The sequence below is a fragment of the Pleurodeles waltl genome, chromosome 12 (genome assembly GCF_031143425.1).
Source record: "Pleurodeles waltl isolate 20211129_DDA chromosome 12, aPleWal1.hap1.20221129, whole genome shotgun sequence".
NCBI lineage: Eukaryota > Metazoa > Chordata > Amphibia > Caudata > Salamandridae > Pleurodeles > Pleurodeles waltl.
In genome coordinates this window covers 233,833,232-233,849,452 of record NC_090451.1, presented here as the reverse complement: position 1 = coordinate 233,849,452, position 16,221 = coordinate 233,833,232, and the positions used below count along the sequence as shown (strand labels likewise).

Genomic DNA, 16,221 nt, shown 5'->3' with positions numbered 1-16,221 from the left:
GAAAGCACTTCTTTTGCTGCAGTGATCAGGAGGGCTGCTGAGGTCTTTGACCTATGGAGGTAAAGACAAACGTATTGACAGAGGTCCAATAGCCTGCACAGGCACAGTCCGAACCCTAAGTATCTCACAGCTGGGCACCTGGGCTTGACCATGTTCTGCCCCCCCTAGTCAACAGACTGGTTATCAGAGACCCAGATTTCTTCACACAGCACTCTCCTGCTCCCTCAAAAGTCTAGTAGTAACAGGCGTTTACCATTAGAGTGAAGCCTAACATCTTTCCTGCAACACCCCCTGACAGAGTATCAAATTGAGTGGACATATTCAGAAAGCATATGTTCTCCCCAGCCATCCTCGCGTGGTAATGTTACGTATGAGCTATTTATTAGACTTTTACACCCATGCACTGCAGGACTTGGTGTTGAGCTCTTTCCTACAGTCCTCGAAGACTGATAGCCTTTTCTAGCAAAAACTATTCAAGATGGTGAGATGCAGCCAAAGTTGTCATCCTCTCGGGCATGGACACCACAGACTGTCTAGGTAGGGCTATGGGGACCACCATGGTGCTTCACGCCCACCTGTATTAGGTCCAGTGTCTTCTCGGGAGGCGTCCAGGTGTCTTTAATGGACATGTTTTTTGACTGCTCCTGCCTGTTTTCTGAGAAGGCAGATTCAGCCCAGAACACTGTAAGGAGAGCCAGGCCATTACACACTATTTGGGTCCTTCAACTCTAGTCAGACAATTCCGTCAACAATTTAGTCCTTGTTGGGGACATCCCAGGAGCCTGGGATTCCATCAACATCAAGCTCTTTCGCCCACACACCAGGCCACCAGAGCCTTTTTGAGGTTATGGGCCCAACAGGCAATAACCTGGCCATTGGGGTCTTTTGCCCATCTGAATTGTTTGCTCCTCTAACTACAACCTACATGCCCCTTGAGTGCACCCTTACCCACAAATATCTACTCAGAGGAGACTGATTTTTCAGATGTGATCTGTCGACACCCTTACAGGAAGTGGCTGATCCAGTCTTGAAGATTGTTCAACAGGCTGCGCCCTCCCACTCTTTTTTCGACCCACCGAACCTGCCACTTTTTCAGACCACTTCTCAGAGGACCATATATCCTTTTTATGCCAAGAAGTGCAGGCTTTTTTGCCAAAGGTGTAATATAGACGGTACCTGCCTTGAAAGTAGACAGGGTGTCAATTCCATTATTTCCTTGTGCCAAAGAAAAAGGGATGCCTCTCTCCCATCTTGAATTTTCGTCCTGTCACCACCTTTGTGCACAAGAACAGATTCAAAATGCTGACCCTGGCCAGGCTCTCTCTTCTATGGATACCGGAAGATGAATGTGGAATTGGGCCTACGGGACGCTTATTTTCACAGGCCCCAGACTTAACTACATCCCCAAGCATTTTCTGGGCTTTTTTTTTTTTGCCGCAGCAGTGTCCTTCAGGTGTTCACAAAAGTGATGACTGTAGTTGCTTTTCATCTTCACTGGTCGGGGTGTAGGGAACCAGTCTTCACCTACATTGATAACTGGCTGTTGAGAGCAGGCTTAAAACACTTAATCGTGGACCCCCTCCAGACAACAGGGAACCTCCTTACCACTGGGTGGTTCTCAGTCAGTCTGCAGAAGTCATACCTGACTTGTTTGCAGAGACTCCCTTTCATCTGGAGCCTTTCTCATATGGTGCACTATCAGGCCTCGCCCCCGGACTGTCAAGTGCTTAGTTGGACCAGCACCTGGGGTATCTGTTGTATTCCATTCAGGTGTTGGAGGAGACTGCTAAAGATCTACGGTGGTGGCTGCTTGGCTGCAGTTAGACCAGAGACAGACCCACGAGTGTGCATGTGGATGCATCACCTCTGTGATTGAGGAGCGCATCACACCAGAACCCTAAAATGGCATTATAGGACCATATTACACATTAACCTTTAAGTATTTGTTACTTTGCATGGTTATTTTGCGTTAGCTTGCTTGAAAAAGCTGCTTTCTTCAAAACGTGGCTAACAATGTGCTCTGATTTTAATTTGATTTGTTGATAATGCAGATTACTATGGTGAGGGCCAGTGGATGTACGCTATTCCGTGGCTGCAGTATTTATCACATAGTTATTGATTTACCGATTTTGCCACTTAATATGAAGAATTAACAAAAGTGTTGTATAGTGGATGAAAATATACTGCTGAGCTACTACTATCCTAATAAAGAACCAAGCACTTTATGCTACTTCCGAGTGCCAGTCTCCTCTCTTTCCTTTGGGAATCATAATCTGGATACATAGTGGGAAGTGGGGATTTACACTGGCTCTGCTGGTGGATGAGACCACTTAACAGTTTTTCATATATATATATATATATATATATATATATATATATATATATATATATATATAAACATTGAAATTCTCCATATTTAAATATTATTACACATTCTGATTTTAATAATAATTAATTTTTACAAGCTGTTTATCTAACATGCTGTCCTTATCGCACATTTACTCACAATCGTTCATTTGCTATTTATTTCATTTTCCAGTTTCTCCTCATGAGTATTTCATATGGGCTTTCCAAAATTGTATTGCTAGGTTATTTCTTGTGTTGCATCCCATGACACAGGTCTTTCAGTTTGGTGTCTTGTTTTATCTCGTTGGCAAGCCTTTCAAAGTCTCCTCTTTCTTTATGTTATCACTTCCTCAGAGATGTTTCCACACTTGTAGGATAATCCTTATCTTTAGTATCTCCTGGTTCGTGTAATGGCCCACTGCTCTTTCTGATCACATCGCAACTAGTTGAGATTAAGCTCCTCACCACGATGAATACATTTTTAACCACAAACATCACAGCCCAAAGCATCAGCATTTTTGTGTTATTAAAGTTGTGTTAGCCCTCACATCTATAGAAGGACTGTTTATTCATGCCTTCAGGATGCAATAGACTCAATAATCTAGATTTCTGAAATATTCGTTTGTTATGTCAAAGGATGCTGTTAAGTTTCTCGTCCTCCTTGTTACCAAAAAGGAAATTTGCCTTACCAAAAAAACTGCCAAGTCATCTGCTGATCTTGGAATAGAGCCTTTAGTTCAGAAGATAATGAATGTGCTATAAAATAAAAATCCTCATCACTTCTAGTTGCGGCGACTCCTCCCCTCTCCCCCCGACACACTCTGTGCCTGTCCCAACTACCATGGGCCCTGCTGCTTCAATTGTGTATATCCAGTCACTGCATTGTAACTTTATCAGCTATGATATTTTGTGTGTAATATGTTTCTAATAAAATATGAAAAACAAATACATTGCTTCACCATTAGTTTCACATTGTTCTCCAGAAGACGTCATGCTATAGTTAATTAATTTGGATTGTGACTCAAGCATTCCATTTTCTAACCTTTGTACCCACAGGAATACATGCAGTGTGTAACCTCTGTAGATGGTGAATGGTTGGCTGAGCTGGGGCCCATGTTCTACAGTATCAAACATGCTGGCAAATCACGCCAGGTAGGATCATTCTTATTTATGTTGTAGTTTTCTAAAGACAGATGGAACGAGTGGATACTGGTGAAAACTCTGCTGGTGGCCAACATGTAATTTTCATTTGTACTCTTTTATATTCAGGAAAACCGGCGACGTGCTAAAGAGGATGTGTCTGCCATGGAGGAAGAAATGGCATTAGCTGAAGAGCAGCTTCGAGCTCGCAAGGAAGAGCAGGAGAAAAAGAACATCCTTGGCAGTACAAGGTAATACCTCTTAAGAAATCAAAGATCCACCTCCTTCTGTCTGTACCCAAGCCTTAAACATCTTTACCCCGTGATTTGAATGTGACATTCAGTGAACATAACCTATGAATTGAATTGATGTTCTGCCTTGAATCAAAGAATGCCTCGTATCAAAAGCATTCTGTTTTTGTAAGATTTTCACATTATGTACTTAGTTCTCATTGATACCAGTCCAGTGATCAGTCCTCAGTGTCATCCAGTCTCAAAGATAAAATTGAAAATTCCCGGTGTGCTATGTCCAGTTCAAAATCCTATGCATATTTCTGCTTCAGGACTTCCTTGTCATTCTGTAATACTGTTCCAAGTGCAGTATTACGTTTCAGTGCTTTAAGTGGTTTTAAAGCTTGGTTACTATGTTCTCGTTCTTAAGAACATTTTATTTCCTCAGATTATTCTTCTCACTTCCCCTGGATCTTCTTTGTGAAGATTCTTCTTACATCATCTTGCCATTTCATTTCTGTTGCAGGAGCTCTCGTCAGGTACAAGTAACAAGCAGTGCTCCATGTTTCAGAGCAAGAGCACTTTTCTTTATTACGAAACTTGTTGATCCATAGTCTAAATTGTGATCAGATAAAACATTGCGTATGAATCAGAGGCTATTTTGGATTGTCCTGTCCCTTGCACTGAATGGGGGGCATACCTCGTGTGAGCTCATCAACATTTTTAGATTCTACAGAAGATTTTAATTTAAAGGCCATCTTTCACTCCAGGAAATTAAAATCCCTACTAATCAGCAGCTTTCTTTTTTTGCTTGTTTGAACCATAAAACGTTTTGCATGGTGGGACCTTCATTTATAGCCAAGAAGGTTGGAGTAATTCCCTGCTTGGTGCGTGGACCCCAGAGCACTTTTAATGAATGTATTTTACATTACAGTCTCGCACAGGATGGCATTGTCAATTTGTCCTTATGATTATCAGCACCCTAAAGTAGCCTATCAAAAGCTAAATATTTTCCTAGAAATAAACTGATGAACCCCATTAAGCAGTTTCAAGCCTGCATTGCAATATTTGATGTGAAAGAAGGTGTGAAATTGTATAAACTGTAGAAAGACAGCAGCCTGATAGGTCTGCATTGAAAACTGAGAAGTCCTGGAGCCTCTTTAAGGCGTTGTTGGCTTGCTGTACCCATAATGCACCCTGCTAGCAGTTGGCGCACGGTCAGTTTTTTTTCTGGCTACTTTGAGTAGCATCTCAGAGTACATGTGACATTTCACGCCTCTCTTTGTTTAGTAAAAATTGTAAGCAAATCTTTGTAATTTCACTTTCACTCAATAGCTTTAACATCACTTTATCAACTGAAGTTATTTTTTGCTGCCCTCTGGCAAGGGTTTTCTTCAGAAAGGTCTTATTTTTTTTTTAGAAGTGTCCATCCTCTATGAGGTAAAAGGCTGTCTCTGACCCCCACGAGGTCTGTGTGGGATGTCTGCCAGTCTCATTTTCGGTCAAAGACTACTGCAGCTTTTTAAAAAGAAAAAAAAAACATCCGGGATCGAGAGTCATCAAGCTCAAATGCATGATGCAAGCTATGCGAGTGGAGGAGGGAAGGATGAGGAGGAAGCTGGAGAAGTCATACTCTCATGCTTCCTCTGTAAGACAGCCTGTTCCTTAAAGAGATTCTGATAGGGGGAGATTCAGAGAAATAAGATATTCTGTCGTTTGAGATCAGAATCTAAGAAAACAGAATTAAGCAGAAAGCTCTATCTTACTCTCCACCGGAGGACGGTTCGATGTCTGCCACTTATCAACATCATGGAGAGTTCTCCAAACACTCAAAACACCCACCAGAAGTCTTGGGTGTCGACTTTGAAGAAAACCCACTGATCGCTGTTGGAAAGCTACCATTATTATCGACATCTAAACCTGCTTCTCTATTGACATTGGGAGATCGCTCCACAACACTGACGTTGAAACCAGAACATCACTCGTTGCATCCCTCAACATTGAAAAGGAAATGCCAGAGGACACCATTGTGGCCCCCATCACCATTGGTGTCAAAAAGATCGTCTGTCACCATCTCTTGTGATGTCTATACCCAGTACCTAATTTGCCTTGTTGCCCACAGCAAGGTGCAATAAAATGACAGCGTGCTGAATAGCAAAGCTGTGTAGTCTTCAATTCACCTCTAGCCTCTTTAATTTAATCAAAATTAGTATTTTTGGCTCACTCTTGCACTTTCATGTTTCCCCCTCTGTGACGGTGTAGGAAGCTGGCCTGGTGTGTGGTGGGTACCTAAGGTCTAGGTATCTCCCATTAGTGAAGTGTAGGCAGTGTCTAGAAGCCAGGCCTTCTAGAGCTAGCTGTGGATGAGCAGCCAAGGCTTATCTAGGAGACCTGCAAAGCTCATGCAAAACCACTTTAGTCACACAGCACTTATTCACATGAAAGGAAAACACTCAGTTGTACAAAAATAAAGGTACTTTATTTTTAGAACACAATACCACAAAATACTAGAAGAGCAACCCTCCAATAGAGGAGGGAAGTAATACACTAATTATATACACTAGTAAACAGTAATAGGCATAGAAAAGGTTAGAAAACAGTGCAAATAGCAATAACCAATAGTGTCCCAGTTGGGAGCCCACACCATATACTAATAAAAATGGAATACGAACACAGGACTCCCCACCTAGGTAAGTGGAATGTGTAGAGGGGAGCTGGGAGTACCAGAAAACCACAGAGGTAAGTAACACAGTGCCCCCCAGCGACTAGGAAAGCAGGAGTAAATCACTGGAATTTCCCTAAATTGCCCAAAAGGAAGGAAAAGAAGACACCCAGACAAGACTGCAAGAAACCAGCATTGGATTCCTGGAGAGGAAGACTTGTGGAGAGAGGGGACGAAGTCCAAGAGTCACAGTGGAGTCCAGGAGGAGTAGGGGCTACTACCCACCCAGCTGTACTTGCAGGAGTTGGCCGAGCGTGATGATCAGGTCAGCACTGCAGCCCTGGAGCCGGAGAAGAGTTCCTGAGGAATGCAGCAGATGTCCCTCACTTGAAAGAGGATTGCAGACGGGTGTCGGTGCAGGAATTCCACCAAAAAGCCTTGGCAAAGGCAAATTCGCAGTTAGTGGAAAAGTGGTGCTGCTGGGGACCAGCAAGGCCCAGGAGGACTCAACCCAGGAGGGGGCAAGGGTTTAGAGGGGACCCTCAGAGACACAGAAAGCCCACAGAGCAAAGGCAGCCCCCACAGGAGTCCCACACAGGGACACAGAAGTTGCAGAAGGAGCCCATGCAGAAAGGGAACCCACGCCGCAGAAGAATCACGCAGAGGGCTATGCGTTGCAGGAAGGAGTGCTGAGGGATGGAGCAGCACGAAACCTGAAGTTCCCTTGGAGGAGATGCAAACAAGCCTTGGCAGCTGCAAAAGACACGGTGCACTGGATACTGACTTGCATGGGAAGGCAAGGGCTTACCGCCACCAAAGTTGGACAACTGGCAGAGAGGACCAAGAGAACTACTCCTGACCAACACCCATGATGCCGGATCCACGCAGCCCAGGATGAGAGGAGAACCATGCAGTTGTTCGTTGTTGTAGTAGGTGCCTGTGGATGCTGGTGGATCCAAGGGAGATTTCTTCTTCCTTCTCGTGCAGACTGAAGACTTGCTTCCCTCAGAGGATGCACTGCTGGGGAAATGTTGCACAAGCTGGAAGGAGCCGTGGAAACAATGTTGCAAGAAGAATCTTCTTCGTGGATGCAGATCGTCAGTTCCTGGAGGGTCCTGTCACGGTTCCAGTGGCTAGAAATCGAATTGGAGGTTGCAGAGGAGTCTTGCTGGAATCTTGCAAGCCAAATCTGAGGACCCACCTAAGAGGAAGACCCTAAATAGCCCAAAGAGTGGGCTTGGTCATCTAGAGAGGTGACCACCTATCAGAAGGTGCCTCTGACGTCACCTGCCTAGCCACTCAGATTGTCCCAGAGTTCCCTGCCAACCTTGGAAACAAGATGGCAGAATCCAGGGACCCTCTGGAGGACCTCTGAGCATCTCCCCTGGGGTGGTCACTCCTCTTTCCATTATCCAGTTTCGCTCCAGGGGACTGGAGGGTCCCTGAACCGGTGTGGATTGGTTTATGCACAAAGGGCACCAAATGTGCCATTCAAAGCTCACCAGTGGCTTGGGGAGGCTACCCCTCCCAAGCTAGTCACAACTTTTTCCAACGGGAGAGGATGTTAACTACCTTTGCCAAAGGAAATCCTTTGTTCTGCCTTCCTGAGCTTAATCAGATCAAGCAGCAGGAGGGCATAAACTTGGTTGAGGGGTGGAAGCAGGTTGTGTATCCCAGAAACCCTGCAAGACTGGTAGTAGCAAATGCTGAGTGTCCTCCAATGAGCCCCAAGGGTGCATGGAATCCTACTTCCAATACTTCAAACAGTATTGGGGTATGATGCTGACATGTTTGATATCAAACATGCCCAGGTTCGGAGTTAACATTATGTAGCTGGACATAGGTAGTGTTACACGGGTAAAATGGCTTCCCCGCACTCATGAAATCCAGGAAAATGGACGAGGAGTTTGTGGGGGCACCTCTGCTAGTGCAGGGGTGCCCTTGCACATAGGTACCTGCACCCTGCCCTCTGGGCTGAGAGGGCCTACCACAGGGGCGACTTACAGTGACCTGTAGTGAAAACGGGTGCAAGCACCTTTTTCATGTAGACTGCAATGGTAGGCCTGCAGAACCCTTCGCATGGGCTCCCTATGGGTGGCAAAATAACTGCTACAGTCCATAGCGATCCCCTGGTACCCCAAAGCCTTGGGTACCTGTGTACCAAATACTAGGGACTTACATGGGGGGACCAGTATGCCAAATGTGGGAAGAAAAAGGTACAGTTACCAAGATTTACAGGAGAGAGCATAACCACTGGGGTCCTGGTTAGCAGGATCCCAGTGGACACAGTCAAACACATTGACAACAGGCAGAAAATGGGGGTAACCATGCCAAGAAAGAGGGCACTTTATTACAGACGGGTTTTCTGTCTTTCTCTTCCTTTGCTTTCCGATCTGCATATCTTTTCCCTCTCTTGCTCTCATTAAATGTCTGGTATGGAAAATTAAGTGTCTGTTCATAAAAAACAGTGCCTGTGGCTAGCAGTAGCAATCACTGGCACTATCTACATCCATGATGGCTACTCTGGCGATTATGTCACTTGCTTTAATCTCACCAGTACATTTACCATGGTTGTCATTGCTTTATCAACCTGGCATGTCTCCTAAAGTGACACCAGGTTTTGCCACCTGTTTGTTAACATAGACTATGAAAAAAAGAGTAGTGTGCCTATCAAAGCCTCCTCAAGCTATACATCATCCTGACGCTCCAAATCTACTTACATTACTTTTCAGACCACTAAGACCAGCAAACCCTTTTTGTGGATGCAGAAAAGGTTCCTTTAAAATCCTATCCCTTTCAGCTGTCATATCCCATAATGACATTGGGGTCAACTTTAATTACCGGACTACGGAAGGGAAAACAGACACCAGTGCCTCCCTACAGATCCCCAGTATACTATCATTGCACACTAGAGAAGAGAAATAATCAGATCTCCTTCAAGATCCAGGTGGCCTATTTCGGACTCAGGTGCTACTCATTCACCAGCTTCAACACTGCATCTGCCTAGTGTGTCTCTTCCATCATTAGATCTTAGCCAGGGTAGCAGCTGAGTTTAACATTCCTGAGGAGGTGCCACATATGGCTCTTTCAGTGATTTTTGAAACTTTACAACAGAGGGCAGCTTCAAATCCCTTGCTGCCTTCACTACTTTACTTGTAGGGGAAAAGTTTGTTACCCCTGCCACTATACCAGTAGCTACCTCACGTCTGTTAAAAAGAAATGTCCTGCAACAGTTACTGGATACTAGTGGCGGGTAAGTATGTGATACAGCTGTTACTTATCTAAAAAAATGCCAGTATGACTGCTCTCCTCCGAAGATATCTGAGAGAAATCTGTGAGGGCATAACAAATTTTATTGATGGTCTTCTGAAACACCAGAAACCAGATTTCGCAGAAACGCTGCATGAGAATTAGCTGGTCTCTCCAGATTAATATTCAAGAAGATGAATAGGTAGAATCTGAATTTACGGGATACTATCATATGGTGTCTATATACCTTACCACCTTGAAGCCTGAAGTACAGTCAAAAATAATGAACCTCCTGTTTTCATAGTTCTCCATGCATGGACACACCATGGATGCTAAAAATGAAAAATTAGGCGGAAACCCTTAAGAGTGTGGGCTTTAAAGAAAGCAAGAAAGATTCTTCAAGGAGCAATATGGCAAAAGATTGGAGGTATATCCAATGGAGGGTTCAATCCCCTCACTTGGCTTTTCAGCCCCAACAACAGCAGTATCCTCCAGGACAAATAAAACCATATTAGGGAAGATCGTTGAAATCCAAGTCATCATCGAAAAAACCTTAATTTTCAGAGGAACGCATTCCTCTGTCAGTAGACGGTGGTGTTCTAATTAATCTCCATTTCTCATTCCAGTGGGTTGAACATTATCATTTCACGTGGTAGGGTGAACTTTAATCACAAGAAACAAATGGGTGATAAATATTGCATCTCATGGATACTGCCTATGTTTCAAAGCCATTACTCCTCCAGTTTCCCCAGAAGCAACATTGAAGAAGCAGATACCCATCCTAAGAAAAGCAACCTTTATCATATTTTTTTTTAAACATACAATTAAGCCAATTCCACCTCTTTAGAAAGGCTGAGGGGTTTACTTCAGATGCTTCCTGGTCTAGAGAAAGTCTAAAACTGACATACAGACCGATTTGAAACCTATGGTTCACAAACTGGTTTATCAAGAAAGGAAAATTCTGGATGTTCACCTTACATCAGATCTAATGGTATCTGCAGTAAAGTAAATTGAAGTGTGTGATAGATCTGCAAGATGCATTTTTTCACATCCTAGTAGTGAAGCACCACAGGAAGTTCCTCGGATTCGTTATAGGAAAAAATTAAATTGGGTTCTGGCTGTAGCCACTGGGACGGAACACCTGTACACCGCGTCTGTTGCTGTATCCAAGGCTTGTTAACTCTTGCTCCAGAAGATCTTCCAGCTCCAAGAAGGCCCAGCCTCCAGCACTGCAACTCCTACAGCGTGGGCCTCCTTCTTTGTTGTGCTGCTGAGTCCTCCCTGCGACTCCCTGTGCCTGCTGCCATGGGGTCCTTGTGGGGGCTCCAACGATTCCTACTGGCTCTCCTGTGTGCTGAGGGCCAGCCCTGACTCCCTTCCAAGGACCGAGTCGCTTGGACCTTGCTGGTCCCCAAAATCCTCTTGCCTTTGCCAGTGCTTGTTAGTGATTCTGCTGACACTGACCCTTCTGCAATCTGTAACTTTCCTAAAGGTCACCCTTGGTGTCTTCATAAATTTTGCCCTGTGGTCACCTTAATCCCCGAAGACTGGGATCGTAAGTCAGGTACTTAAATGTCCCCTAGGATGCATTGCTTTCAATGAGAAATTGCACGAAGTGCCCACTTTTGAAACTGGAAAGTATTACTTACCTGTATGTAGGAAGCTGGCCTGGACCTTATACCAGGTATCCCTTAATAGTGAAGTGTAGGCAGTGTTTAGGAAGCCAGGGCTCTCTAGAGGTAGCCGTGGATGAGCAGCCAAGACTGATTTAGGGGACATGCAAAGCTTATTCAATACCACTATAGTCACACAGCACAATCACACATGAAAGAACCACACAGTGTTACAAAAACAAAGGTTCTTTATTATGGTAACATGAATATCAATAGGCAGTCCCCCAACTGGAGGTAAGTAAACACCCTAATCATATACACATGAGCAGTCAGTAAAGAGCATACAAGCAACAAGCATTGGTAAAAGTATTAGCAAGCAAAATAGGCCCTGGAGGAGGGCCAAACCATATATTAAATAAGTGGAATGCAAGATACAGTACCCCACCCAAGGATGTGGAATTGTTAGAGGGGAGCTGGAGGAACTAGGAACCCTAAGAGGTGAGTACCAGAGTCCTCCCACCAACCAAACCCCGCCCCAAATGACCAGGAGAGAAGAGGTAAGTACCTGGTTTTCCCCAAAACCAGCAGGAGGAGTTTGGAAAAGGATTTTGACTTGAAGAACCCAAAGGTGGAATGTGGCAAAAGACCTGCAGAGGAAGGGGACCAAGTCCAGTTTGTCATGGAGTGTCCGGGTGTGGCAGAAGCCACTACCCACCCTCTTTGGATGCAGGACCAGGTTGACGGGGGATGAAGAAGACCAGCTGTGCAGCACAGGAGCTGGAGAGTAGTCCCTGAAGTAATGCAGATGGTGTCCAGCGTCGGCTGTCGGGTAGCAGTGAGTCAGTGATGCAGGAAGACCAGCAACAAGTCTTGGCAAATGCAAAAGAAGAGGAAGTTGCAAGGCTGAAGAGAACCAGCAAGGCCCAAGGAACGCGACTCAGAGGGGAGTCTGGGGTGAACCTCAGCAGTCAGGAGAGTCACCAGAAGAGAATACACCCCCCACAGGCATCCCATTGGCAGCAGGCAAAGCAAGTCGCAGTGAGGCCCACTCAGCACACCTGAAGAGGAGTCCTATGTCGCTGGAGCAGCAGAGAGGAGACCGTGCTTGGCAGGAAGAAGTACTGGGTGCCGGGGCTACATGAAGCCTGATGATCCCTTGGCGCATGATCAAACAAGCCTTGATAGCGGCAAGAGTTGCGTTGCACAGGGGTACTGTCCTGTAAGGAGAGGCAAGGGCTTACTGTCTCCCAAGTTGGACAACTGGCAGAGAGGACCAAAGGGACCACTCCAGAGCACCACTGTGATGCAGGATCAATGCAGTTCTGGAGGAGAGAAGTTGTTGCCTGCAGATGCAGGAGAATGACTCCTTCCGGTGAGCGTAGAGGTTATCACTTCCAGCATGGAAGTATAGAGACGTGGCCACAACAGCACACGGAGAGCGTGGAGGGCACGAGGAGCACTTGGCAACTAAGGCTAACTTCGGCCAAGCCTGCTCAGGAAACTCCGGGGGGTGGGTCCCGGGCAGATTGGCGGTTTTGGCGAGCCCACTCTGGCCCGGGACCCGAGCCACAGATATACGGTGGCAGCAGCGAGGGACAAGAAACGTGAGGGACCGTGAGGGTCTGCGAGCCCGCAAGTGCCTCCCTGCAGGCCGCCCTGACACGTGGACACAGCTATGCGGGAGTTGGACCCTGGACTCCGGACCTCAACCCTGACAACCTCTTTTCGGCATGGTTACCCCCACTTTTTGCATGCTGTCAGTGTGTTTTGACTGAGTTCACTGGGATCCTGCTAATCAGGGCTCTCTCCCTTTAAATTTAGTTGCTTAGGACTTAGCACACCCCACAGTTAGCATACTTGTGCCCCCATGTAAGTCCCTAGTGTATGGCGCCTAGGCACCCAGGGCATTGGAGCATGTATTATGCCACCCATGGAGCCCATGCAAAACATGTCTGCAGCCCTGCATTGTGGCCTGTGTGAAATGGTGCATGCACCCTTTCACTAAAGCTCAATGCACCAGGTCACTGTAAGTCACCCCTATGGCAGACCCTCTTAGCCCAATAGGCAGGGTGCAGGTACCTGTGTGTGAGGGCACCCCTGAATGAGCAGAGGTGCCCCTATGAACTCCAGCTCCATTTTCCTGAATTGTGTAAGAGCAGGGAAGCCATTTTACCTGTGTGCTGGACACAAGTCACTAGATGTGTCCAGCTACATAATGGTAACTTCGTACCTGAGCATGTTTGGTATAAAACATGTCGGAATCATACCCGAATACTGTTGCTAGTATTGGTTGTGAGATTCCGTGCACTCTGGGGGCTCCTTGGAGGACCCCCAGCATTGCTCCTACCAGTCTTCTGGGGTTTTCCAGGCAGTCTGCGCTGCTTCCACCTCTCAAACCAGTTTCTGCCCTGCTGCTTGACCGGCTCAAGCAGAGAAATTCAGAACAAAGGATTTCCTTTGGCAGAGGGAGACAACATCTTCTCCCTTTGGAAATAGGTGTTACATGGCTTGGGAAAGGGTAACTACCCGCAGCCACTGGCATGCTTTGAAGGACACATTTGGTGCCCTGTTGGCATAAACCGGTGTGCACCAGTCCAGGTATCCCCATTCCCTGCTCTGGCACGAAACTGGACAGTGAAAAGGGGAGTGACCTTAGATGAACCCCAGTATTGCTCCTACCAGTCTTGTGGGGTTTTAAAGGCAGCCCCGCTGCTGCCATCCCTCAGACAGGTTTCTGCCCTTCTGCTGCTTGAACAGCCCAGGAAGGGAAGGCAGAACAAAGGCTGCTGCCACCCCACAGACAGGTTTCTGCCCTCCTGCTGCTTGACCAGCTAAAGCAGAGGAAGGCAGACCAAAGGATTTCCTTTGGGAGAGGGAGGCAATACCGTCTCCTTTTGGAAATAGGTGTTGCATAGCTTGGTAGGGGTAGCCTCCCCAAGCCACCGGTATGCTTTGAAGGGCACATTTGGTGCCCTGTTTGCATAAACTGGTTTGTACCAGTCCAGAGATCCTGGTGCCTGCTCTGGAGCGAAACTGGACAATGGAAAGTGGAGTAACCACTCCCCTTTCCATCACCACCCCAGGGGTGGTGCCCAGAGCTCCTCCAGATGGCCAGTTGATTCTGCCATCTTGAATCCAAGGTGGGCAGAGGCCCCTGGGAGCATGTAAGTGGCCAGGTCAGGCAGGTGACATCACAGCCCCCTCGTGATAGGTGGTCACCCTGCTATGTGACCATTCCTCCTTCCTGGGCATTTATGGTCTTCCTCCAGGTTGGGTCTTCTGATTTGACATGCAGGACTCCTCTGTATCGTTTACTTCACCTTCTGGCCACCAGGACTTGCAACTGGACCCTCCAGGAACCAACAATCTGCAACTCCAGCGACAACTCCGCTCTGCAAAATTGTTTCTCTGGCTCCTTCCAGCAACTGCAACATTTCCCTGGCTGTGCATCCTCTGAGGGTGACGAGTCTTCAGCCTGCACAATAAGCAAGAAGGAATCTCCCTTGAAGTGAGGAATCACTCCCCAGCATCCGCAGGCACCAACTGCAAAAATGTCCGACTGAATGAATCTTCTCTCCTGCAAAACTGCATGGATCCTGCAGCACAGGTGGTGGTCTGTAGTGTTTCCCTCGGTTCTCTCTACCAGCTGTCCAACTTGGGAGACGGTAAGCCCTTGCCTCTCCTTGCAGGACAGTACCCCTGTGCATAGCTACTCTTGCAGCTACCAAGGCTTGTTTGTTCATCCTCCAAGGGCTCTTCAGGCTCCGTGTAGCCACGACCTCTGGCACTCTTCCATGCAAAACAGTCTCGTGCCTGCTACTCCAGTGGCGTGGGATTCCTGTACCGGGGGTGCTGAGTGGGCCTCACTGCATCTCCTATGCCTGCTGCCTGTGAAGTTGCCTGTGGGGGCTGCATTCTCGTCTTCCGGCTTTCCTCATTGCTGAGGGTCACATGGGAGTCCCCTCCTTGGGTTGAGTCCCTCTGGACCTTGTTGGTCCCCCGGCAGCTCTGCAACTCTTCATCCACGACTTTTGCCTTTGCAAAGGCTTGTTTGTTGGTGGTTCTCAAACACCACTGACTGACTGGAACTCTTCATCAATCCTGGGACATCGTCCACATCACTTCTAGAACTCTTCTCCTGCTCCAGTGCTGCACAGCTGACTCCTTGTCTCCATCGTCGACATGGTCCTCCAACTCCAGAAGGGTGGGAAGTGGCTCCTGCCCCAACCAGACACTCCAACTCGAACTGGACTTGGTCCTCTTCTTTTGCAGGATCTACCTTTGGTTTCTTCCAGTCTTGTTTGGGTCTTTCATAGTCCTTTCCCAAAGTTTACCTGTGGGTTTGAGGAAAACCCAGGTACTTACCTCTTCTCTCCTGGTCACTGGGGGGCACCCCGGTACTTACCTTTGCAGGTTCCTAGTTCCTCCAGCTCCCCTCTACAGATTCCACTTCCTTTGGTGGGGGACTGTCTTTCGCATTCCACTTACCTAGTATATGGTTTGGTCTCCCCCTAGGGTCCTGTAAGGAAATGCCTCCTTGGCATGGTTACCCCCTGACTTTTTGCCTTTGCTGATGCCAAGTTATGATTTGAAAGTGTGCTGAGGTCTGCTAACCAGGCCCCAGCACCAGTGTTCTTTCCCTAACCTGTACCTTTGTTTCCACAATTGGCACACCCTGGCATCCAGGTAAGTCCCTTGTAACTGGTACCTCTGGTACTAAGGGCCCTGATGCCAGGGAAGGTCTCTAAGGGCTGCAGCGTGTCTTATGCCACCCTGGGGACCCCTCACTCAGCACAGACACACTGCTTGCCAGCTTGTGTGTGCTAGTGGGGATAAAACGACTAAATCGACATGTCACTCCCCTCAGGGTGCCATGCCAACCTCACACTGCCTACAGGTATAGGTAAGTCACCCCTCTAGCAGGCCTTAGAGCCCTAAGGCAGGCTGCACTATACCATAGGTGAGGGCATAGGTGTATGAG

General features: G+C 47.0%; 1 protein-coding gene across 3 annotated transcripts in view; it reads left to right on the top strand.

The window, feature by feature from the left end:
* The window catches only part of DHX38 (DEAH-box helicase 38), a 1,001,715-nt gene that overhangs the window by 977,091 nt on the left and 8,403 nt on the right, over positions 1-16,221 (top strand). For all 3 annotated transcript variants that reach the window (XM_069216597.1, XM_069216600.1, XM_069216598.1), the window contains exons 25-26: positions 3,403-3,498; positions 3,616-3,737. In XM_069216597.1, the coding sequence (XP_069072698.1) occupies positions 3,403-3,498; positions 3,616-3,737 (218 nt within the window). The remainder of the gene's footprint in view (positions 1-3,402; positions 3,499-3,615; positions 3,738-16,221) is intronic.